General features: G+C 36.9%; 3 protein-coding genes and 2 long non-coding RNA genes across 7 annotated transcripts in view; 3 read left to right on the plus strand and 2 right to left on the minus strand.

Annotated features, from left to right (window-relative positions):
- The window catches only part of LOC114246971 (uncharacterized), a 357666-nt gene that overhangs the window by 240284 nt on the left and 91442 nt on the right, over positions 1-25940 (plus strand). The gene's annotated exons all lie outside the window — the stretch shown is intronic.
- Positions 3594-6643, minus strand: LOC149502268 (sodium-independent sulfate anion transporter). Its single transcript, XM_089730472.1, has one exon. It carries the CDS (start codon positions 5944-5946, stop codon positions 4189-4191), a length of 1758 nt encoding a protein of 585 aa, XP_089586598.1. The 5' UTR covers positions 5947-6643; the 3' UTR covers positions 3594-4188.
- Positions 9749-16891, plus strand: LOC149502269 (sodium-independent sulfate anion transporter-like). Its single transcript, XM_089730473.1, has one exon. The coding sequence runs from the start codon at positions 9919-9921 to the stop codon at positions 11686-11688; it is 1770 nt and encodes a 589-aa protein (XP_089586599.1). The 5' UTR covers positions 9749-9918; the 3' UTR covers positions 11689-16891.
- On the plus strand, positions 22185-23795 carry LOC149502270 (uncharacterized). Its single transcript, XR_016323721.1, has 3 exons — positions 22185-22755; positions 22998-23145; positions 23518-23795. It is a non-coding gene; the product is annotated as an uncharacterized LOC149502270 (long non-coding RNA).
- Positions 23793-25190, minus strand: LOC149502271 (uncharacterized). Its single transcript, XR_016323720.1, has 2 exons — positions 24639-25190; positions 23793-24555 (listed from the first exon to the last, which is right to left on the minus strand). It is a non-coding gene; the product is annotated as an uncharacterized LOC149502271 (long non-coding RNA).

Raw genomic sequence — 25940 nt, forward strand, 5'->3', positions numbered from 1 at the left:
AAAAACTGGTACTCATAATCCTAATTTGGGACCGGATGCCCGTGCATGGGTTCGTTCCCAATTACTAATGTATTTAAATGATGTTTTACAAATAGAGTGCCACATCCAAATTTTATTTTTCGTACGTGACTAACGTACGCGCGTCGGAAAAGTTTGATGGACGTGTCGCCGATAACGCGTCACGTCGGTTGTACTGTTGTTTTGATATTTGCATATCCTTGTATTTCTGTGTTTTAGTATTTCCTATGTGTGTCCAATTTATGAGTAACGTAATTCAATGTTCAAGTAATGAGCTAGCTTCCCGCATAATGTTAAAGCAATTGTCGAAACTCCCAAAGCTAGTAGATACAAAACAGACGTGAATGCACGGTGACACCAGAATTAGGTTGTTGCATTTTCTTTCTCACATGTCGTAAACATCATTAAAACTACAGTTACGGCTTAACCTCACGTCTGTTATTCTTAATATTTTTTTATAGAAAATCATATGAAAGTTGACACAATCTCCATGAATCGGCGAATGACGCGTCAATAATCCATGACCACGGAAATTAAAAATGTAAAAAAAGGAGTATCCATAGAGTATATGAAACATCGCGAATAATAGAGGCGAGATGAAATCGTAAAAGTAAATAATTGCTTGAAATTAGTTACTTGACAATCGCTCGTAGCTATGCTTGTGAGATGTTAGGTCTCTTTCGGAGGCGCTCGGGCAGCTATTAGCAAATCCCACCCCTCCTGGCTGACCACGTGCTCGCCCACCTATCCTGGTGAAACTGGAAAGACCTTCGGGCTAGCAGTAATCCTTCCTTCGTTAAAAAAAATAAAAGCTATGTTTGTCCATAATTTAAGATAATGTCAAATGCTTTTAGACCGAACATTAATAGATTTATGGAAGATCGACTGTGCTGTTAAAAATTTCGAAAAAAAACATACTCATAAATGTCTATAATAATCTATTCATTTTAAATATTAACAACGTTGCATCCTTCGATTAAACAACATTACGTTTCTGAATCGAGATAAAAAGTAGCCTTTGAGATATTATTTGGATATTTTTCCTCGAACTCATTATCTTGCTTGCTTATTGCGCGAATCATGCTTTATTTTCCGCATTATTATCAATCTAATAATAATATTTTGTAAATTGATTATGACAGAGCAAGATCTCTAAAAATAAATTGTTGCTTAGAATGTGGACCCAACGACACTGTAACAGTATTTTATGAATGGCCTTGTTTTGTTTTATATAGTATATGTTTAGACCGTAAGATAGTAAAAATATCCTATAGATTTTCAAAAGACCCATTCAATTAATTAATCGTGTTTCTCAAAAAGTAGTAACTTAAAAACTTTATGCATCTCCTTGTTTTTTTAATTGCGGTTTTCTATCTGCTTATTTAAGTACTGGACTAATTTTGATAAAATCTTCAAGTTTCGAATCTTCGGGTAAGGCTAATGCTAAAGTAAAAGACATGTAGGATTGGTAAAAACGGAACGTACGAAAATATTGTGGAACGGAGCGTTAAGATATTAGTGAGAGAAAACGGAAAGAAAGGCAAAAGAGAATGACAGACAGGATGATAGAGAATTGGAAGATGGCGAAGATGGTCGAGGCGTAATAAAAGTGTTAATTAATTATTAATTAGTATTATAACAGAAGATTTTGGAACAGTGAAAGTTTTATTTTATCCCTATTCTACATACATGTTTCAGAGATCACTTTTCATATGTAAAATGTAAAGGGTGTTCAAACAGTAGTTGTATTTTGCAACGTGCTCTATCCCGCGAGCCCTCCAACGTGCCCACTAAATCAAAGCCCTCTTGTTTTGTGGGTGTCAGATAAAAATAACGGCTCTAATTTATCTCGGTGCAGTCGACAGTTTTCCTAATAACGTTTTGGCCAGGATAAGAAGTTTGTTTCGACCACATGTGTTTTTTTTTTTTAGAATTCACCCTAAAGTATTTTCCGTCAATTTTGCGTTGAAGATTTCTAACGATTACCCTGGTATACCTTCGAAGAAATACTTTGTTTTGTGTTGTACTTTGAAAGATCTGGTATAGAGAAATGGATTTTGTCAATGTTTTCTCCAATTTCGGGGTTTTAACTCGCTTCTCACTGGGCTGTGGGACCCACGTGTAATCTGATATTTAGATGTATTATATTGAGTACAATGCTAATACAATAGTATTAGATACTTAGATTTGTACTGCGAAGCAGTAATGAGATCCGGTTTGAAAGGAAGTTTTGGCGTAATAGGCGGGTTTATCAGTTAACACCAATAAAGCGAAGAGCACAATCTAATAAAAATATAATCTAATATCACAAAAGTTTACTTAAAAAATATATTTATAGGCGAAGGCGAAGGCGTTTAAAGGGTGGGGCAGCCGTTGTAACTATACTGAGACCTTAGAACTTATATCTCAAGGTGGGTGGCGCATTTACGTTGTAGATGTCTATGGGCTCCAGTAACCACTTAACACTAGGTGCAACGCCAAGATCAAGACTAAGTCAGCAAGAGCAAGACAGTCCAACTGTGGGTCTTGCTTTTCTCATCCCTAATACTTAAAGTATCGGATGCATTGCGGCTATCCCACCATTCTGAGCCGAACGCCTGTTTGCATTGCGTCACGTTCAGTTTATTTAAAATGTTCGCATGCATGCAATCTTATGACGAAAACTGCTATCAAAAGTACTTGAATGTCATTCAACGCATTACGTATCTGCGAAGATAGTTCTCCAGTCTAGACGGGATTTTTTGGCGTATGCAAGCTATAACGTACAGACACAGTAGAAATTTATTTACAAACTACGCAGCACAATAAGATAAATTTGGTCAATTACTACGTTATTTTATTTTAATGGGCGGGCCTATCTATACCCCTAGTTTTTATTGGTTCTCTACGGTTTGAGTGGTTGGAGACACAACGTGAAAATTTCCCTGTAAGTTGTTAATATGTCATTGAGCAGCACTGGTAGCCAAAATTGCGTTTTACGTATATGTGTGGTGTTGAGTCGATAACAGCTTAATCATAGATAAGTTGTGAAGTTATCTACCCACACTATTGTACTTAACTGGTTAAGGACCGAGATTTTTTAGCGATTTCAGCCAAAAGCAATTAAATGCATATGGATAAAGAATTACTCCGACAAGCTCAAATTACGCTAGATGAGCCATGGGGGTCCGCGTTTCTTACATACTCAACAGAAAGCTTGCGGTCAGGGTATTCTAGGTAGGTGAGTTGCGGTGGTCCCGAGGGAACGCTAATGTTGTTTTGGCAAAGTAACAGTATCCCCACCCACAGGGACCGCTCCGGTCTTTAACTTGATAATTACTTTAAAATACAATTGCTAATTGAAGTGAACTCTACATAAATTGGTTTTTTGTCCCCAGGCCAATTTTATTTGAGGGACAAATCTAATCGTGTCCATTTTGATAGTGATCAAGCAAGAAAGGTGACAGATCGGACCCCTTGACTTATAGGCTAATTCTGATAACTCAATTGCTGGCATAGTGATGGAGCTAATAATAAACACACAACTGCTTGGATATTTTGGGGATCGCCAGTTAATCAATGATCTATATATGGCTTCCCTCATCATCTCATGACTGACTATCTTCTTTACTTTATTCACTGGTGAGAGCGGTTTGAATTGTCAATGATCTCGTTCTTGTTACGAGATCGTTACGAACTTCTAGGGCTACGGAGGGTTTTCGGTTCTCTCTTTGTTTTGTACGGAATGCTCCAGAGCTTTAGAATGAGCTTCCCTCCACAGTGTTTTTTCCTGAGCGCTATAAAATATCTTCTTCAAAGCAGAAATCAAGAGAATACTCAGGTGTAGACAGTGTCTTGACTGTGCCCCTACCATTGCTGACATTTATGAGCGACAGTAACCATTTACCATTAGGTAGGCTGTTTGTTCGTCTCTTATAAAGGAAAAAATAGTAAAAAAAGGTCTTAAGCTATGAAGAACAACATATTTTAAATACAATAATTTATAATCCAGATCATGACATTTCTCTCATTCTTCATTTTTGAAGTTTACACTTTATATTCATATTTTACAGATTTTACAGAATCTTTAGTACGGGTCAGAGATAACAAATTCATCACAAAATTCGAAATCACTCGGGACCTAGAAAAATGAAACTTTATTTTAACTTCAATTCAAGAAACGATTGTTCTTTACACGGCTTTTAAAAATACTTCCGGCATTTCCAGAACGTTCGTGCCGTAAACAAATTTCTCTTCTATACTCCTGTCAATATCAACACACAGATTCTTCAATATCAAATTGAAATTCAGCATCAACACTCTGAGCGATTTCTTGTCTAACTCCTTTACAACTAATACTAAATTCGAGGCAGCTGTGAAATCCATGTTTTTGAGGTTCGTACCATCAATTACGATTACTGTATCGGATAGTTCCTGCGATTCCTTGATAACTGTTCTGCGAATATGCTCAGCGGCGCAGTACGATATGTCTTCAGTGAGAGGTACAATAAGTAAATCCCCTTTCTGGGCTTTAACCACATTAGCACCCACTTTAGGCCTTGATACTCTGTGCAGTAACAACGCTGCTTCAATAACGATTCCAGCTATTATGCCGTATTCCAAACCGTATAATAAACAAACCATTCCAGTCACAATAAGAATAGCCAACTCTTTTTTGCTGTTCCTCCACAATTTTTGCACTATTTTATAATCGATCATGGAAAACATGGCCGATATGATCAAACCAGATAATGAAGCTTTTGGAATGTAATAAAATGTAGAAGTCAACGACGTGAGGGCAATGATTAATAAAATAACTTTGGTAACTCCTCCCAGTGGGGTGACAACACCGGACATGTGATTTAGGGCTGTTCTGGTAAATGATCCGGTGATTGGCATACTTTGACCAAAAGAACCGATTATATTGCACAAGCCAAGGGCGATCATTTCTTGTGTGGCATCCACTGTAGCACCACCTGCGAAAGCTTTAGCTATCGCCACAGATTCAATTATAGCAACTAAAGGTAGCACCACGAACCCGGTGCCCATTACGTTCATCATGTCTCCGAAGCTGTAAGTTTGGTTGCCGACGACTGTCGAAAATGGCGGCCAGCTGAACTTTGGCAGTCCACCTCCAATATCACCAATTAATATCAACGGCTCTTGCTCAAGCGTGATTTTCAAAATGAATGCTACAGTCATTCCTACGACTATAACCACAGCGTTTCTGGAGAGCGAAATGAACCATCGTACCTGTTTTATGAAACCATCAGTTCTCTTGCAACCTTCACCGAGTTTTTTCAGTAGCATCAGCATAATGATTGTAGCTAGTCCTAGGATCGGTTCATATAGTTTCATTGTCTTGAAATTAACGATTAAATTTTCTATTGACTCTGCGAAATAATTTCCTGACGGTCCGCTTAGACCGAAGAACGATTTTAATTGCGACGCAGCGATCTGTAATGCTGCAGCTGTTGTGAAGCCGCTTATAACGGGCATCGAAATAAATTCAACCAAAAAACCGAGCTGCAGTATACCCATGCCTAATATTACTAATCCAGAAATGAAAGCAACTAAAATGGCAAAATCAGCTGAATAGTTCGAAACATATTTTGCCGTCATCGCTGCCAAGATAGCTGTTGGTCCAACGGTCACATTATAACAGCTTCCAAAGAAAACGTAGATGACACCTGAAGTCAAAGATGCGTACAGCCCGTGTTCTGGAGGCAGTCCGGCCACCACCGCATATGCTATGCCTTGCGGTATGGCTGTCAATCCCACGGTTATGCCAGCTATGAAGTCTTGTGGGAAGTATCCAGGTTTGTACTTCGGTAGCCAGCTGAGTATCGGTAGACGTCTCTTCAAGGTTTTCACTGAACACGTTTTTCTTAGAGTCTTCTTGATTTTTTTGCGACAGGGACTCGGATCGATATTCGGAAGAACTGTCATTTTCTTACGTTCGCACTCCGATATGGATGTCCAGAGACTGAATCGGCTTACGTGCGTGTAGGTAAGTAGTTTGTTTGAAGTGTTTGCTTATCAAATATGCCAATCGTTGAGAAGTTCAGATAAACGATTTTTTATAAATCATTGTACGAGTAAGTAGTAGTTAGTTATAGAGGGGGAAGAAGTCGACCAAAGAAGACATGGATGGAGTGTGTGAATGACGATATGAGAGAGAGGGGAGTGAGTGTTGAGATGACGGCTGATAGAAGAGAATGGAAGAGAGAAATTAGCTGTGTCGATCCCACCTAATGGGATAAGGTGGAGAAAAAGAAGAGAAGACATTGTACGAGTAAGTATGAGGTTTCCCTTTAGCATCCCACCACGATTATGTTATGCCGATAATGATACGAAACAAAATGTTGAGCCTTAAGTAGTGAAGGAAGATGCTCTTAGCTTGTTTGTTGTTTGGAGTCGTAAAATAGCAAACCTCGAATTATTTGCATCTTAAGCTGAGCTATGAGATGGCGGTAGGCAATCGCGTCAACGTCCGCAAGTGTTAGCGACTCCTAGAGACCGCTCTACTACTTTTAGAGGTAGCTTCAGTTACTCGGCCTCTAAATGTTGGAACAATATTCCTCCACACGGCAACAAAGAACCTTAAATTATTTTAAAGCAAATTTAAATCTTCCGAATATACAAAAAAAAATCGAAAATATTAATTGCATCTATTCTGTGTAGTGTGTGTGCAGAATAGTAACGTAAATGTGTGATAGTTGCAAGGCATTTTTACAGATCGAAAAATAATATTATATTTTTGGTATCAAAGAAATTTCACTGTTCTCGTTTGTAATGTAAGTGTAACTAGTCAAATCGGAATCGCTTTGCTGACCGATCTTTGATTTGGCTTTGATCCGATCGCGACGGGACATCACAGAATCCACCACCCGCTGGACCAATCCTGAAATTCCATCGAAATCGATCCAGTCGTTTCGGAGCCTATTGGGATCATACATTTTATGTCTATGAATTCTACTCTGATTTTAAGGTTGCGACTAAGCTATGAAACTAGTAACGCCACCTAGTTACACATCGTGCAAAAATAACATATTTTATATAATCTGTGCCAATATATTACCGCTAAAAAGGAAAATGGCCGCATAAAACCGCTACATGGAAGGAATTTTTGGCGGGAACACGAGAAGTGAAATGGCGTAAATTGTTATAGTCTATAAAAAGGTTTAAACGTGTCAGAACGGTATCTTACGCACTGTTTAGCATCTGCTTAATACATAAAATTGTTCAAGCTTACTTTACTGGTGGTAGGACCTCTTGCGAGTCCGTGTGGGTGGGTCCCACTGCCCTGCCTATTTCTTCCGTGAAGCAGTAATGCGTTTTGGTTTGAAGGGTGGGGCAGCGTTGTAACTATACTGAGACCTTAGAACTTATATCTCAAGGTGGGTGGCGCATTTACGTTGTATATGTCTATGGGCTCCAGTAACTACTTAACACCAGGTGGTCTGTGAGCTCGTCCACCCATCTATGCAATAAAAAAAAGTCAAATAAGTACATAAACTTCGAAGCGCCTTATTGATATTTTTTTCCTATTTCTTTTTTTGCTCTATTGATTTGATAGGGGCGCTTCTAAGCTCGAACAGTTTTTTGAATATTTAAATCAAAGCTACTCAACAGATGATAACCAACCAAAAAAAGCAGACCACGTTGGAGTCGGACCACAGTGATTAAAACAAGAACCTACGTAATTGACGTAGTTATACATATAATTTACATTTTAAAAAATACATTATGAATTCAGACTTTGTTGTATCTAATACTGTGTTATTGTTCCTCTTTAATCAGTAAGTATCTACAGTCGGCATCATTGGGCCACTTTGAGAAGGCGGCACGACATGAGAATCCCTCTTGTTGTGGCCGCCGGTAATTATATACCCGATCCTGTAAAGCGATAAACCGGTAAACAGTCGACGTCGCTCTAAACACGTCATTATGGATTCTCTCGATCCTTGCACGGTGCTTTTAGGTACTTCAAGCACCGGTCACCGTCCTCGCCGAATCCGTCGCTTGCGACGAAGGGCTCGGCGAGTTAATTAACCCATAGACACAGCCCACTGAGTTTCTTGCCGGATCTTCTCAGTGGGTCACGTTTCCGATCCGGTGGTACATTCTGCGAAGCACTGTTCTTGTTAGGGCCAGTGTTAGCAACATTCCCAGTTTTAGCCCCGTGAGCTCACCTACTCACCTAACTCGGCGAATCTAAAATAACCCCTCGAGGTTACTAAAATAGGTAGGAAAAAAAAAGTTCCTCTGGACGAGTGCCCACTGTCTTCGTCTTCAGCGCCTTAACCAACGGGACTCTGTAGTGTAGCCGCACTTAGACCAGGAGGGATAGGTAGATCCAAATCAACGCCTGTCTTTAAGAAGCAGTGACGCGGGGTCAAGCGAGGACTAGCAGCATGCCTCAGCAGTACCCATCCGCGGACATGGTGCTCCTTCGAGGTCTAAACGCAGGAATGCAGGACCACCAAGCCAATGACGGTTTCTATTTGGCCCCTAGAATTGTACGTTCATAGTGATATAGCTTACGCCTTTGTTTCTACGTAAAACGCCGGCTGATTAGCCACGGTCTATCGTGAATGTTCAGCTGTTGTTGAGACGAATGAAAATTGAACAGGGAGTCGGTTTGATTATGTTTTTAAATAATTCAGCGGCCATTTTAACACGGATGACGGCCTGCTGTACAAACACTGTCAAATAGAATTGACTGTCGACAATGGAACCTTGTTTTTTTTCCGGAGATCACAGACATTTCTACATATGTATACATTTTATAAACTCATTAAATGGCAAAATAAGTAGATTCACATAATCAAAACCGAGCTACATAATCCCTAACCAAGATCAACATCGTCTTCGATAACTGGTGGTGGTAAAAAGGGGGCGATTTCTTTTCATCTGTCACCTTATAATTCTCTTAATTTACAAACACCTAATATAGTTCACTTAAAACCGAACGACTTAGTCGTGGACTCACGCAAGTAGAAGCTTTGAAAGAAACTCTGAAGTCGTTGTAGCCTAAAGGATAAGACGTCCGATGGATTCGTATGTAGCGATGCACCAGTGTTCGAATCCCGCAGGCGGGTACCAATTTTTCTAATGAAATACGTACTTAACAATTGTTCACGATTCACTTCCACGTTGAAGGAATCATCATCATCATTATCCTGCCCTTCTCCCAGTCACCTGGGGTCGGCACAACATGTTTTCTCCTTCCATACTCTTCTATCGTATACCATTTCTTCGCTCACTTCCCTCTTACCCATATCGTCTTTCACACAATCCATCCATTTCTTCTTAGGTCTACCTCTCCTCGTTGAAGGAATAACATCGTGTAATAAAAATGAAACCAGCAAAATTATAATTTGCGTAAATACTGGTCGTAGGATTTCTTGTGAGTACGCACGAAAAAGTTCTACCCCCCAGCCTATTTCTGTCGTGAAGCAGTAATGCCTTTCGGTTCGAAGGGTGGGGCAGCCGTTGTATTTTAAAAACGGAGACATTAGAACTCGCATCCCAAAGTGAGTGGCGACATTTACATTGTAAATTTCTAAGGGCTTCGGTAACCACTCAACACCAGGTGGGCCGTGAGCTCGTCCAGCCATCTCTCTAAACCCTCTCTAAGCAATAAAAAAAGAAAAAGAATCCTTATCTATTAAGATACCAAGATCCTACATAAAAACTCTCATAGATAATGTTTGATTAATAATACAAGTATTAAGTAAATTAGTATCTAATCCGCGATCATGTCTTGATGATCATCCTGTACAAAAAGATGTATTTAAATGATTGACACGTACATTATAATATATGATAAACGGACACTAGCAATTTCCTTATCAATAGTAGACGTGAAACAGTATCAGTTTCTCTACATACGTCTTAGTGTGTAGGCGTAGAAAAATGATAGGCCTACCGAACATCGATCCGAGTTCGCGCCGGAAGCAATTTAAGAAACGGATTAGAAAAGCATGTATAATGAAGACTTTGAAGAAACGGTTGCCGATCCTCGGTTGGTTACCCAACTATAAACCCGAATATTTCGTGCAAGACTTCATTGCCGGCATAACCGTGGGATTTACAGCCATACCGCAAGGCATAGCGTATGCTGTGGTGGCTGGACAGTCTCCGGAGCATGGGCTGTATGCATCTCTGACTTCAGGAGTAATATACGTTATCTTCGGTAGCCGCTATAACGTAACTGTTGGGCCGACAGCTATCTTGGCAGCGATGACAGCAAAATACGTATCCGGCTATTCAGTGGATTTCGCTATTTTAACTGCGTTCGTTTCTGGTGTAGTGATTTTGTTGATGGGAGTGTTTCATCTCGGTTTTTTGGTTGAATTTATATCAATGCCGGTCATTAGTGGATTTACGACAGCCGCAGCCTTACAAATCGCTGCGTTACAACTAAAACCATTCTTCGGTCTCAGTGGATCATCCGGGAACAACTTTACCGAGTCCGTACAAAATCTAATACGTAATTTCAAAACTATGAAACTATACGAATTTCTCCTTGGATCAGCCACGATCATTATGTTGATGCTATTGAAAAAACTAGGTGATGGTTGCAAAAGAACTGACAGTTTATTTAAAAAAATACGATGGTTCATTTCGTTGTCTCGGAATGCTGTGGTTGTGATGGTGGGGATAACAGTAGCTTTTGTCATTAAAACTGTGTTTGATCAAGAACCATTAGAATTAATCGGTTCTATTGACGGTGGATTACCCAAATTCAGTTGGCCACCATTTTCTACAGTGGTCGGCAACGAAACATACAATTTTGGAGATATGATGGGCGTCTTAGGCCCTGGGTTTATAGTGTTACCGTTTGTTGCAATTATGGAAACGGTGGCCATCGCTAAAGCTTTTGCAGGCGGTGCCATAGTGGATGCCAATCAAGAAATGATCGCTCTTGGCTTGTGTAACATGATTGGATCTTTCGGACAAAGTATGCCAATCACAGGATCATTTACGAGGACGGCCATAAATCATATGTCTGGAGTTGTCACCCCACTGGGAGGTGTCACTAAAGTTCTTTTACTAGTTGTTGCGCTCACATCATTGACTTCAACGTTCTATTACATACCGAAAGCGTCTTTGGCCGGATTGATTATATCAGCAATGTTTTTCATGATCGATTATAAAACAATGCTGCAATTGTGGAGAAACAGCAAAAAAGAACTAGCTATCCTGCTCACGACCACATTTGTTTGTTTATCATTCGGTTTGGAATACGGCATCATAGCTGGAATTATCATCGAAGCCGCTTTGTTACTGCATAGAGTGTCAAGACCCAACCTGGGTGCTAACATAGTGAAATATCAGAAGGGCGATTTGCTTATTGTACCTTTCTCTGAAGATATATCGTATTGTGCCGCTGAACACGTTCGCAGAACAGTCATTAAAGAATCGCAAGAACTATCTGACACAGTAATCGTAATTGATGGTACGAACCTTAAAAACATGGATTTCACAGCCGCTTCCAATTTAGTATTGGTTGTAAAGGAGTTGGACACGAAATCCCTTACAGTAATTATGCTTAATTTTAATTCGACATTGAAGAAATTGTGTGTCGATATTGACAGAAGTACAGAAGACAAATTCGTTTACGCTAAAAACGCTATGGAAATATCAGAAATGAATCCCAGAGACGTACGTAGTAATGTTTAAACTATAACATGAAATGAACTTAAATAATGATACCTAATTTTATCAGTCCTTTATCTACGTATTGTTGACGACTGTGTTAAAATTACGCATCTGTCTACGAGGAGGAAAAACACCAGACGATTAAACGCTAACCTCAAAGACGAATGATGTGGGAGAGCATCGATGATGATGATGATGATGATTTTATGATTTCACATTACGAAAGGTATTTAACTATTTTAAGGGAGCTTCATCTATAAGCCGAGTTGTCCCTAAAACGAAGGCCCTATCGCAAATCTACAAAATTCAAGGCCAGTACACGATCAATACTCCAAACTACACAATACAGTAACTAAATCGACAGGCGCAAATAAAATGCGTATTTGATTACGGTTTCGTGTACTGATCTTTATCATTACAGGGAATTTGTATGTTAAATATATAGTGCTTTATTACCCCGTAATCTATGTGATGTGTTTTGATTTGGTGTATTTTAATGTTAGTACAGTCGTTATATTTATGATGCAACTATTAAAAATACCAATACCGAGAAACTAGTAATGTTTGTGATGATAATATGTAAAGTTTTAGAACGTTTAAGGTTTTATTTTAATAAAGTTGTATGCTTCTTGTTATGAAGTTTTAATTTGGTGCTTCTGAATTCGGGTAAGCTATTGTTGGAAACATGCATCCTTCATTGATCTATAAACCAAGACTTTATTTTTTATTTATCTGTAAATGCAATATCAATATTCTCTTGAACATATCGTTCTAAATCAATTGCTATTTTTGGTTTAATACATTGATTTTATAACTCTTTTTTAACACTAGCAAAAAAATCGAGTTAGATATATGAAATTTGCAACTAATACACGAAATTAAATCAAATTTTTATATTCTCAATGAATGTAATCAAGCCTGAAGTAACAATCTATACTACATAGATGATACTATAGTCAACACTGAAGTAAACTTATTCAACCCGTACTTTTCGAGAGGGGATCGCTAAGACCCGTTCGCAAACTATTTGATATATGGCGGAATTAATACGTACTTAAGAATAATCTTTGTCTCAAAACCATTTCAGCGTAAACGACGGAAGTTTTAGAGTACAATGGACTGACAAATACGGGAAATCTGAATCTAAATAGACGAAGGATTAAATGTCGGAGTACAGATATAGAGTTAGAAATTATGGTGTATTTCTTTTATGGATGCCGCACAGTGGAGTTTGGGTCTGAGTAGCTGTGTGAAAAGAAATATCTACCATTATGATCGATAGGGGAGCTTTCTTTCTCTTTCTAATATTACTTAGAGGTGTAACAGAATAATCGGAATTATAATTTTAATTGTACATCAGACGATTTCTGTCTTTTGAGAATGAAGAATCACTTAGCTAGTTATTGCACACATTTTTAATTGTTTCGCACCTTTTACTGTTTTTATTTTTTATTTGTTGTTTCTATAGTGCTTTCTCTATTTTTAGCGATTGTTAAAAATTTCATTAGTAACATCAACGTCAAACAGTAGTTTATTTTCAAAGTTTTCTCGCTTGTGAGCTGCCTAAGCAAATTTCTTAACGAACGCACCTTTAATATCTTTGTCGATAAACACGCCAAACCGACGCATACGTACAATGATATCGACCACATTTAAGATTAATTAAGCCGCTCTTACGAATAATACCTACAATATCATTGCCCGGATTTAATACCGTGTTTGTTACACAAATCGAAATGTATTGGGTCGGAAACACCCTTCGGCACAGTAGGGTTAAACCTCATATCCGTGTTACATACCCACAATATTGGTATAAAATTATCGGTGCTCTCTACGAAACATTCGAAATTGATAGATTTTAATTGGCATATGGTTTCTCTATCACTTTAAGGATTTTATTTGGGATACTAACACTATTAGCAAGCGAACAGTTGCGAATTTTTATGGTTTTTTTTTTCGTTGGGCGTCTAATTTGGTTGTTGGCTAGCGGATTTATCAAAACTAAATTAGGAATTTAATTCGATTGGGTTGAAAGAACAGACCAAGTACAGTAATAACAGACTTTTGCTAATTTTTAATTTAATTTGTGTTATTAATTTTAAAAAAAACTCGTGCTTACTTAAAAAAATCTCCATTTGATTGATTTATAAACAATCAACATGGTTTTATCGAGGCACCGCAAAACATTTTGAAATATTTAACAAATCGCATTTACCGCAACAGAAATGGGGCCTATTTTTATATTCCTTAAATTCCAAGCGAGAAAGCTCAAATTTGAAAAACAAAACCGCAATCGGTACCAAAAGTAAAACGCCTACAGCCGAACCTTATTCCTTTGGCTGTGAATTTGTTTTTGTTTGGCAACTCTCCGGTGAACATTGTGGTGAGTAATTCTCGGTGCATATGCAAGATCACGCTCACCTCCATCACGGCTTATCTACCCGACCCGGGACTCAAACGCGGTACCCTATCGTACACATACAGGCCGAAATGTCGATAAAATCACGACTCAACGTTACACTCGTTTAGAATTTAAAAAATATATGTGTTTTTTGTAATGAATCCCGATTGTTGTTTTCTGTGATTAATATAAGATATACATCTCTTGAAACTTTTCGCACAACACTTGTAATGCTCAGTATTGTAATATTTCCTCGTTATTAAACAAACGAATAAACAAAAATATCAATTCAATCTAATAAACGAAACCCGAACGCTTCTTATATTCTTCTTATCTTCTTATCAGCCCATGGACGTCCACTGCTGGACATAGGCCTCCCCCAAGCCTCGCCACAAAGACCAGTCCTGCGCTGCCTGCATCCAGCGGATCCCCGCGAACCGAAGATCGTCGGTCCATCTTGTGGGAGGCCTAACGACGCTACGTCTTCCAGACGCTCTAACGCTTGGAACTCGGAAATCAAATCAATGGATTTTGGTTATTTTCAAAAGGAAACCATCAAAACTCTGAATCACGCCCCAAAAAGACTATCACTTTAGTCGAGAAACAGTCTTATTTGAAGAGAGCTTGAAGAGTGTGATAGCCTTTGTTCAATATAATTGAGTTTTTGATCGTTTTTTGGTTACGTCCGCATTGTAAAGTCTATTTGCTCGGTATTATTGAGCTATCATAGTTAAAAGACATTTGAGAAGAACTTAAAGCCCATAACGACATTTACAAGATACTACCAGTCTGCTGTGCATTAAAATCCCGGTGGAAGATTTTACCTTTGATTTACCCCAAAGATGGGTCGTAAGCTCATCTCCTGAGATAAAACTATAAAGAATGTCTTGGAAGAATCTTGGCAAAAAATGACGCACTAAACAATCATGATATCATTGATATCTATGCTTCTTTGCACGCATTTCGCGAAACGAATCCACAATATCAGTTATTGAACCCACTTAAGAAATATAACTATTTTAACACAGGCCTACATCGGATTTTCTTTAAGCTGCATGAAAATGTACCAATGAACCTGCACGATAAAAAATATCTTATCTTACCGTCAGTCAAATGTCATAAAACAGATTATTGGCTTTGTATAAAGCTCTAACTAGGAATTATAATTGAACTAGCTATACCCGTCCGCTTCGGTGGGCATTTAAAATTAACACCCTTAAAGATTCTTATCATTAAATTTCTCACACCCTTAAAGATTCTCATCGTTTGCGGGTGCTTTACCTGCAACTAGTGTAGGGAGTCCAATACTCATATAAATGTTCATCTATCCATTAAGTACATATATTTTCTACATGGATACCAAGTTTCAAGTCAATCGGATGCATGGTTCAGTATTTATACCGGAACATCCGTAAAAACCACTGTAGATTTATATATTAGTATAGGTATTCGTATAGATTTGAGCCAACCGGGCCTGTTTTATTTTTTGACTTTACAACGGGCTTTTACGTTTCGTACAGTCGATATAAAATAGATGAACAGTGTAGACGACATTGGACAAAAAACTAAAATAAAGTGACATGACTTTTATAATAATATTTAGTACTTAAACGATAGGTTCAAGTTAAAGTGGTTGTGGTGTGGTGTTGGTTTGGGTGATTCTAGAAGCAGATGCCCGAATTTTTGCCATCATAGTGAACGAAACGTGTCTCAAGATTTCAATCTAAAGAATTTGCAATTCAAATCTGCAATCAATTTGCAATATCTTCTTGGGTCGACCTCTTCTCCCTCTATCTTGCACTACCATTTCCATACATCTCCTAGTCACATGCACTCTATACGTCATCACTTCTTTTCGTTAATCTCTTCTATACGTATTCCAAAAAATATGTACATATATACTGGCGTGATTCTGCAATCTTAGATCGACGGATCGCCATCATTATCAGCTGTAGCGGTTACTGTAATTTCTCTTATGTCATTATCTAGTCAAGGTCTCTTCTTTGATATTGATTTTCTTATCGGATCTAACTTAGCTTGTCACGGCCAGATCTATCGTTCGTTCGATCGTTCGATCTATATTGATTGTTTGTAAAGCAGTTTGTGGTTGTTGAAATTAAAAAAAAATTATTCGAATTCGTCCTTTTAACCGATTACCGAAGTCTATAGAAATGGCTAAGTCAAAACGGCTTTGTGGTTGTATTAATCAGACCCTTAGAAATGCTAGGCTGCTCTCTAGATATTCTGAAAAATTAATCGCAATTGGTCCAAATGTTTCGGAGTCTAAAATAAATATATGAACATACACATACTTTTCGATATATAGCGGATACGTTATAAATACTTAGTTCTAATTACTGCTTTACGGCAGAAATGAGCAGGATAGTGGTACCAGTCAACTATTTTATAATGCGTCAACTTTTTTACTGGTGGTAGGACCTCTTGAGAGTCCGCGCGGGTAGGTACCACCGCCCTGCCTATTTCTGCCGTGAAGCAGTAATGCGTTTCGGTTTGAAGGCTGGGGCAGCCGTTGTAACTATACTGAGATCTTAGAATTTATATCTCAAGGTGGGTGGCGCATTTACGTTGTAGATGTCCATGGGCTCCAGTAACCACTTAACACCAAGTGGGCTGTGAGATCGTCCACCGATCTAAGAAAAAAAAAAAAAAAAAATACACGTACTTACTACAATAAATTCTGTAATCCTTCCTGTAATATATCCTATTCGTCCGTAATAAGATTCGAATAAAAATATCTACTAAATTAATAAAATAAAATTATAAACCTTATTTGAATCATCAAATATAAATTGAATTTTTTTTAATTTTTTTTATTTTTTTTTATTGCCTATCTGGGTGGACGAGCTCACGGCCCTTCTGGTGTTAAATGGTGACTGGAGCCCATAGATCGCTACCTGGAGATATAAGTTCTAAGGTCTCAGTATAGTTACAACGGCTGCCCCACCCTTCAAACCGAAACGCATTACTGCTATAGACGAGAGTTGTGGTCTCCCGTATGGATGTGGATGAGTATGTATGCGTCGTCCGGACGCGTAGTGTAATGTGTTAAAGGTAAGTAAGTACCTGAGTAGGCGTCGACGGTGTTCGGTTAATAAATTAAGTACGACACCTTGCATACCAATTAAATGTTTATTCAATTATATTTAGTCCACACGAAAATACAACACAGTCTATATTATTAAAATTATGAAGGATTGAAGGTTACGAGCACAGATAGATATTCAGTTTATAAACAGTACACAGAAGACACTTTACACTTGACGACAATACTACTACGATAAACACAAAGAAAGCGTGTTATCAAAATTGAGGCAAAAGCTTCGAAAACAATAAATAGTATTCATAAAGCGATAGCGACGTGCGTTCAGTACGAGGTAAGTTTCGACTGGGGGCGTGGCTAGCCGCGATCAGCTGCGCAAGAGTATATTTTCCAGCTACCCGCGGCATTCTGTTCAAGCGCGCGTGTCCATAGCGCAAACGAACGGGCGACCAGCTGATTGACGCGGTACGATAAATTGTCGTCTGTGTATGTCTGTTGTATATGTAATGTAGTAATAATATATTAATAGATATGTTATATGTGTGAATGTATACTTTATGTGTATTAATAATTATATTAAATAAATATATTATATAAATATTATATTGTAAAGAGTAAATGTGTGTGCATGGAATGTGGGATAAGCCCACACTGCTTCACGGCAGAAATAGGCGGGGTGGTGGTACCTACCCGTGCGGACTCACAAGAGGTTCTACTACCAGTATGTTGCATTATACCAGCTTAAGAGTTACCCATGTCGTTCTCTCTGTGTGCTTAGTGCGAGTTTTATAATTTCGCGATATTAGAATTCAAATATTATTTTTCAATTATAATTTCATTTCTATACTTACTATATATCTATACATGTACATCATAAAATTGTATTCGCAAATATATTAATAAGAATAGCATATGAAAAGCACGATATTATGTATGATAAACCGCATGCATTAGTTCTGGGCTGCCAACGCCAAGCATCTTAATCTCGGACGTCGGCTGCAAACATCAGACGAAATATATCTTGGGATTTTCAAGCGAAAGAACTTGAAATGATTTCATATTACGATGTGGTGTTATTCCAAACTCACACTTCTTTGTGACATTACGATCCACTAATTTTAGGAACAGAAATTTAATGAATAAACATATATTAGATTAGAGATTTAGCGTTTCCTTTTGACATTATTTAAACTACATATTTTTACGGTTTAGTCTCGCCTTTTTAATTGTTAATATAATATTTCCGATGTTTCAGATACTTTACAGTTTTCGTGGTCATGTGCTCGAAATTTTGGATACATAGCTAATGTAATGAGTATAAAAAACACGAGATTAAACCGTAGAAGTAGTTTTAATAGAATCAGAAATTGTTTATTAAGCGAATTTTGAATTAAATTGCAAATCTGTGCCTTTTATTTTTATATTAATACGTGAAGCAACAACTTTGTATCTCTTTTTACGAAAATTGCGCGGACGGAGGAGTATGAAATTTTCCACACTTATAGAGAATATAGAGAAGGAGTGCAGAATGTTAATTTTTTTTTTTAATTATGCCTAAAAAATACATTAAATCAATAAAAAATACATTACACACACTACCATGTATTTGATGCACACACGCATGCATATTATTTACTTATTGTCAAACTTTTGATCTTGACGTCTGTGATCAAATTGAGAATAGATTAAATATTGTTTGTCCTTATTAATATTTGCCTATAGTGTAGTCTTGGCGAAATATGTGATTATAGAAGTATAATAATCTTTGAAAAAAGAATCATAATAGTATACAAACTTACAATTTCAATTAATTATAGTCGAATTTCGACTACTGCGGGACCACTAGTTTTTACAAAAACATCTGTCACGTCATTATTTTTGTCATTATATTACAATTATATTTAGACGCTTAAGATTACCATTAGCTATAAAAGATATGAGATTGTCCCAACGTGTTCTTGGTAAGGCGTATTGAATTCCCTCACGAGTAGATACTACTAGGTATTACCATTCTGCCTATTTTTGCCACGGAGTAGTGGAGTAGTCACGCGTGCCAGTTTTAAGGGTTTTTTTTTTATAGGATTGAAGGATTACTGGTGGCCGGAGGCATTTCCAGTTTCACCAGGACAGGTGGGCGAGCAAAGGCTCAGCCAGGAGAGGTGGGATTTGCTAACAGCTGCTCGAGCGCCTCCGAAGGAGACCTAACAACTCAAGAGCAGCTGCTTCTGCTGCAGCTGAGAAGATCCGACGAGAAACTCAGCGAGCTGATTGATGGGTTAGGTTGTACGTTGAACTCTTTGTCGAGGTCGACGAGTACGGTTACCGGGGTCTCTGAGCCTGCTCCTAGTGTTAGAGCTGAAGGCGTCTAATGCAAAGGTTATTGGATCTGATGGATCCGTAAGGACGTGAACGACGTTTTAAGGGTAGGCCGCTATGCTATACAATGAGACTTCGACCTCATTTGTCATTTGTCTGTGGGATTCAATAACTATTTTAGAATAGGTGCACACGAACGCAGTGTACTTTGCTCTACACAATGTTATAATAATAAAACGAATTTTATTTTTAATCAATTGAATCTCGAAATTAACTTCTCATACTGCGTCATTTGCGCTAACAAAATACATTCTCCCGTCTCTCTCTTATACTTAATATTCACTTTATTTTGAACATTATCTGACGTTTCATAGAAGCACAGCAATGACACGTCTAATCACTCGGAAATAATGGTTGAATGAACACATCGCCTGTTATACCTGAGACCAAATATAACTGATCCCCAATAACGCTGTAGCCCTAAATATAAATGATGTTGCGTACCAAATTCGAGGTGTCTCCGTGGATCTACTTAAAACGGTGCAATGCTCGAGCGGAGGTCCCCCAGGCAGGTTTTTTTTTTTGTAAAATTTCAGGCTCCTGAATAGAAAATAGTTTCCAGATGATTAACCACGACGTTATGTACTGATTTTGCAGGGAATACGTCATACACGGGAAATAGGGATATGAACGTATGAAATATGGTGTTGTTGCTACCGAAATCTCTATTTTTCGCGGATCGTTGCTCGGAAATTGTGAATAAAGAATCTGAATTTGGGAGGGTCGTGCGAGGTATTAAGGCATGAAAAGATTTAATGGAAACGTAAAATTTCATTTGACATTAAATAACTCGAAAATGAATAAGTAAGTAAGTTATAAAAGGTTCGAAATAACATTTAAATAGTTTCAAAAAATTTCGGAAGGTCTTACAGTAACAAGGAACAATGTAAAATTAACTAGCTAGGTATATTTGGAGCTAAAGGCAGCAGAATTTTCCCCAAAAACTTTTAATAGTAAATAAACTATTACAAATTAATTCCCAAAACAAAATTTCACGAATCCCAAAACTTTTCGTCCATTAATCTCTGTTTAACGCTAAACGCTTCAAATTGAGGTCACATCAAAAACAAACCCACGTATTATTATTTACGCTACCTGACACCTTTCAAAATTCCTGCAGATTTTAGCTTCTGCCAACCTAACCCTAATTAAGACGGCATTAAAATTCAAAATAGAATCACCTAAGCGCAAACAGAATTACGAATTTCAAACTCATTATCCAAACTTATAGAATGATATCTCATGTTCCTTATTTGCGTCGCACTAAGATTGGATTTGGTTTGTCTTTATTTCCGGCTATGTGTTGCTAGATTTGGTGTTCGGCCCTTGTCAAGTGGGTTCTGTAGCAGACAGAAGTAATGAAATACCTAGCAAATGAGCCGTGTGTTGCCAATAGCAACGTTTCACATCACTCATTTGGGGACTTGTTTTGAAGTGGGAAGGGTTTCGCGTTCATACAGTTTTGTTTGAGGAACATTTATTGAAATATGAACTTTTGGGCTGTATTCAGAGTATATTGATTGCTATCAACAACTAATGAATTTGTTGGCTTTAAGTTTTAATTAGTATTTCTTTGTTGTCTACAATATGTTTTGTAATAAAATGGAGTAGTTTACTGTCAAATCGGTTACTGTAGATTAGAATTTTAAATAAAATAGACAGTTGATTGTATCTTATTTAACATTACACCAATGCTTAGTCTACTTTAAAAAATTCGAATATTTGTCAGAATAGATTGATCTTTGATACGCTTTCGCGCAAAAATAACTTCACGGATCTTTATCACAGACGTGACCCAGACATCGCCGAATCTACATCCTCGACAGTAGATACAACAATGAACCACGCTAGTTCCTGCTTAAAAAGACAAACCGGACTTAAAATCGACTGACCCAGAAAGATCCAGAGAGTGGTGTTACAGCAAACATTGTGGAACATTGTAAATAATCAAAGTAACATCGTGTAATAAAAATCAAACCCGCAAAATTATAATTTGCTTAATTAATGGTGGTAGGACCTCTTGTGAGTCCGCGAGGGTAGGTACCACCACCCTGCCTATTTTTGCCGTGAAGCAGTAATGCGTTTCGGTTTGAAGGGTGGGGCAGCCGTTGTAACTATACTTGAGACCTTGGAACTTATATCTCAAGGTGGGTGGCGCATTTACGTCGTAGATGCCTGTGGGCTCCGGTAACCACTTAACACCAGGTAGGCTGTGAACTCGTCCACCCGTCTAAGCAATAAAAAAAGTATTAAAATATATATTTACATGACTGTGTTGAGGTCACTATCCAACAAAAGGTTTCCTGAAAAATACACTCGATCAATAGGAAGTATTGCTCACTATTTTTCATCGTGATCCTTTCATAATGTAGCCAACCATTTTTAACAACGGCAGGGCGTTTGCCAGGATGGATAGTAATGGAAATTTTATGGTGTTTTATAGGTTTTTCAAAGGTTTGCCTGTGTCTTGGACGAACTGGGCTCTGTTATGAAACACTTTGAATAAATTTAAGTGGGTGGCGTTGAGTTATTTGGATTTAAAAAGGATTTTGCTTTTTACAAAACACATAACACAACACATACACGCGTATAATCGAAGCTAAAATAATAATTGTAAATAGTAGTAACAAAACCAGACTTCAAATAGAAAAAAAAAGATATTCCAAAACCAAATTAATATACACTAACGGCCGTTTTCAATAACCTATCTATCCCTAGTTTCGGTTACTAAAGATAGACAAATCTATATTTTTGTCCTTACTTACGTTCCAATAACCTATCGACGGGCAGCAGTTCCTATCGGATTTATCTATCCATCGTCGGGAGGACGGATAGCCTGCTAAAGATAGAACGCTCATACAAATCGTGCTTACTTCCGTTTCAATATGAGTTTTAAGTAACTCTCCGGTAGGCGGCGCTATCTCTAGTATGGGCATTCGCTTATCTGTCAAAATCGGCCGGTTACATGTTTATCTTTCGAAAGTAAATCGCTATAATTTAATAATTGTTTCTCTTCATATTGGCATATTGTAGCAGTGATGATAGTGATATGGAATTATTTCAAATGATAATGGATTGTGATGCAGATAGTGATAGTGAGGCCGATATCATATGGTTAGGAAAATAAAGATCGTCTGAATTACATGACGAAGATCAATAATTACGAATTTGACTATAGATTTCTGAGCAAAGGTGTTGTGAATGAATTGATTAATTTAATGAGACCATATTTGAGTGTAACGTCAAAAAGGTAAGATAAATTTTAACCATAAAAGTACTCGTTATTACAACTTATATTTGTTTATAGCAATAGCAAAATTATACCTAATTTTTGTTGTGTTACAAAATCACACTCAACAGGAATTCTATAATACTGCTGGATTCCCATGGTGCCCTAAATGACATTCATATACTAATACAATAACCTGGTAGGCTATTTACCTTCATTCTTATTACACACTAATACCTCTACATTTTATATTTGTGTTACAGATTCAAATATAGGAGAGGAATTTAGAAATAGAAAAAGAGTATTTTGAATGTGTAATTTGTGTGCAATGCATCATTGATGTTTCAAAATGTTGTTGCTTGATGGCCTGGGTCTACTCATGATACAACTATAACCATTCCGATTGAAAAGGTATTTCTTATTTATATTAACTTATTTATATTATTATTATTATATATTATTATTATATTTTTATTTATTTATATTATATATTTAGGTGTTTATATGAATTTAATATGACACTATTATAATAAATTATCTACATATCAAGAGAACATTGATAACAAGGTGGACTTGGAAATTGCTATTTGCTTGCCGATAGAGGCTATCCCCACAACCCTATCTTTTAACGTGATTAATTAACCCACATACTCAATCTGAACGATTTAAAATGAATCACATATTAAAACAAGAAATACTATAGAGAGGTAATCTTTTTTTTTAGTTAAGAGCTTGTTATACTGTATTGTAAAATAATTTAAGCGAATAATGTATAATTTTCAGATGCATTGGTGTTTGTAAAAGAAGACTCCCTGTATATCATTGAAAAGTAGATTAAAACTAGAAAATATGCAAGCTGTTATTATAGCTGCCATGCTGCATAATATCGTCAGAAGTATGAATTTAGAAGAATTAGAATCAGAAATTTCAGTCGCAGATACATTACAGGAAAATAATATAATTGTTCGTAACAATTTTTCAAAACTTACATCTGAAATACAACTATGTACTTATAAATAATTGCTTCCAAAGATAATTTATAAAATAAACTCCAAAGATAATTTGACTATTTTTTATTTTCCAAAATGATAATTACATGGTAGTTAGTACATGCAAGATATTTAATTTAGAATTTGTACATATACTTAAAAAATAATCTAACATAAAATTATTATTGCCTACTTAATTAATGAAATTTAATATTCCTTTTAAGTAATTTTAAATTTTTTAAATTATCTAAATCTAACTTAACTTTTGCTACAACAATATCCTTTTCTTTATTTTCCAAGTCAAGTCTCTTTTTTGCTATTAGATATTCTGCTAATGCATTGTCCCTATGCTAGCCTTGCATTTCTTTTCTTCCATCTTGTTTCCGCTTGGCTGTAAAAGTGTTAAAAATATTATATGTGACCTACAACAATGTGCATGCTTTATCCAAAATTTCATCTGCAATCCTTACCACCTCCAGCCTGTAACAAAGAGCATAATTATTTCAAATACTACGGCAACCTGAAGAAAAAATCATGTTTATCAATGTGTTATTAGAGACAAACAATCAACTAATTATACTAACCTTACTAAGGTTGTTTCTTATGTTGCCGTAGCGTTCTTTAAGTTTTCCCATTTTAGTCGAAGCTGCGATGGAGTTCGTGGGAAACGACGAATCGTCGAATTAAAACCATTTACAAGGGTTCGCCAAGCCTGCTGCTTCAATTTATTGTTTGTGGCATTTGTTGCCTTATTATTGAAATGTTTTTTCGCCGCCACAAGTTCTGCTAGAATCATCGTCTCATCTTTTGTCATGGTTGCTGCGTTTCTTGACTGAAAAAGATATATTTTCTAAACTTGAACTCAAAGTTTTCAAAGTAAAATTATTATTATCAATGTACTTCATAGATACTTACAGAATTCATTTTATTTCACTGTAGCTCTTTAATTATAAACACACTTAGAATTATAAACGAAAGTTTTAAAGCGTTTTGGAGGTAAGTCATCATCTAATATAGTAGGTAAACAATAGAAAAACAAACAAAAGAAACTGATCACTGCTTATTGGCAAACGGACTGTCAAAACGTTTCGTTTCATAATTTCGACTAGGATAAAAATAGCAATACGTCCAATTTAAAAAAATCTACATATGTTTTTATTACTTTTTGTTATAAACAAATGTGTTTATGATAGTCTACAATATGCTGGTTAAATTATAGTTATAATTTAGAATAAAATAAAATAAGTCTTGATCCTGATGTTGTTTCGTATTTGTAGTAGAACGAAACGTATCAAGAGGCTCGGATAAATCGGAGGGAAGAAGCTATCTACTGTTGGTTAAAGAGAGATAGCACTTATCCGTGATTGTGAAACGCAAACTAAGGATAGATACGCTCTTGCTGATATTCGGAGATAGCTATCTATCCGAAAACTCAGATACGTTATTGAAAACGGCCGTAAAAAAATAATCATCGAAGTCCGTTGACGTGACATTGAGGAGTTATTCATCTATTTGTCGGGCACGTACTTAATGCAAATTTAAGATTTATATGGCTTTCTCGTGGATACAACTATCAGAACTGGACTAAATTGAAATGGGACCACATGGGAAGCGTCAGCTTTCTAAAAAAAAAAGAATCATCAAAGTCGATTCACCCAGTTAAAAGTTATGAGGTAACAAACATAAAAAAAAAACATACTTTCGAATTGATAACCTCCTCCTTTTTTCGGTTAAAAAATAAAAAGTTCCACGTATTTATTATTCTATTGAAACTTTTAAAATAAGTATTTTTTTATATAAAACATACACGGGGTGCTAGAACTACTCTTGACTATATTTAGTCTCTTAGTTTTGAAAGTTAATATTTTCTAACATAAATCGTCTGGTAGCTGGTAGGTAGGTGGTAGGTACGACGTCTAGATATTGATAGACCAATAAAAATATTAGCCGTTTATTCTCGGGGGCGGGCGACCGGCCAATGTACTCTACTATTTGCTTCAGTAATAATTATCGTTTTAAACGCGGTATATTCGTGAGAGAAATTTTTATCGTCACACAGAAATTGAAGACTGTTAATTATCCAGCCGGGCTTAGAAGTATGTAGTAATCAATACCACAATGCTTGTGGATCCTGGAATTTATCTTCTCAAGATGACAGGGTATCGTTTGCGGAGACCAGCGTCGTTGGTCGTCGACTATCCCTTCGACGACCCTTCG

This window comes from Bombyx mandarina, chromosome 10, assembly GCF_030267445.1.
Source record: "Bombyx mandarina strain Sakado chromosome 10, ASM3026744v2".
Lineage (NCBI taxonomy): Eukaryota > Metazoa > Arthropoda > Insecta > Lepidoptera > Bombycidae > Bombyx > Bombyx mandarina.

Excerpts from the sequence above, each read along its gene's own strand:
- LOC149502268 (XM_089730472.1), bottom strand. The coding sequence starts at position 5,946 with ATGACAGTTCTTCCGAATATCGATCCGAGTCCCTGTCGCAAAAAAATC.
- LOC149502269 (XM_089730473.1), top strand. The coding sequence starts at position 9,919 with ATGATAGGCCTACCGAACATCGATCCGAGTTCGCGCCGGAAGCAATTT.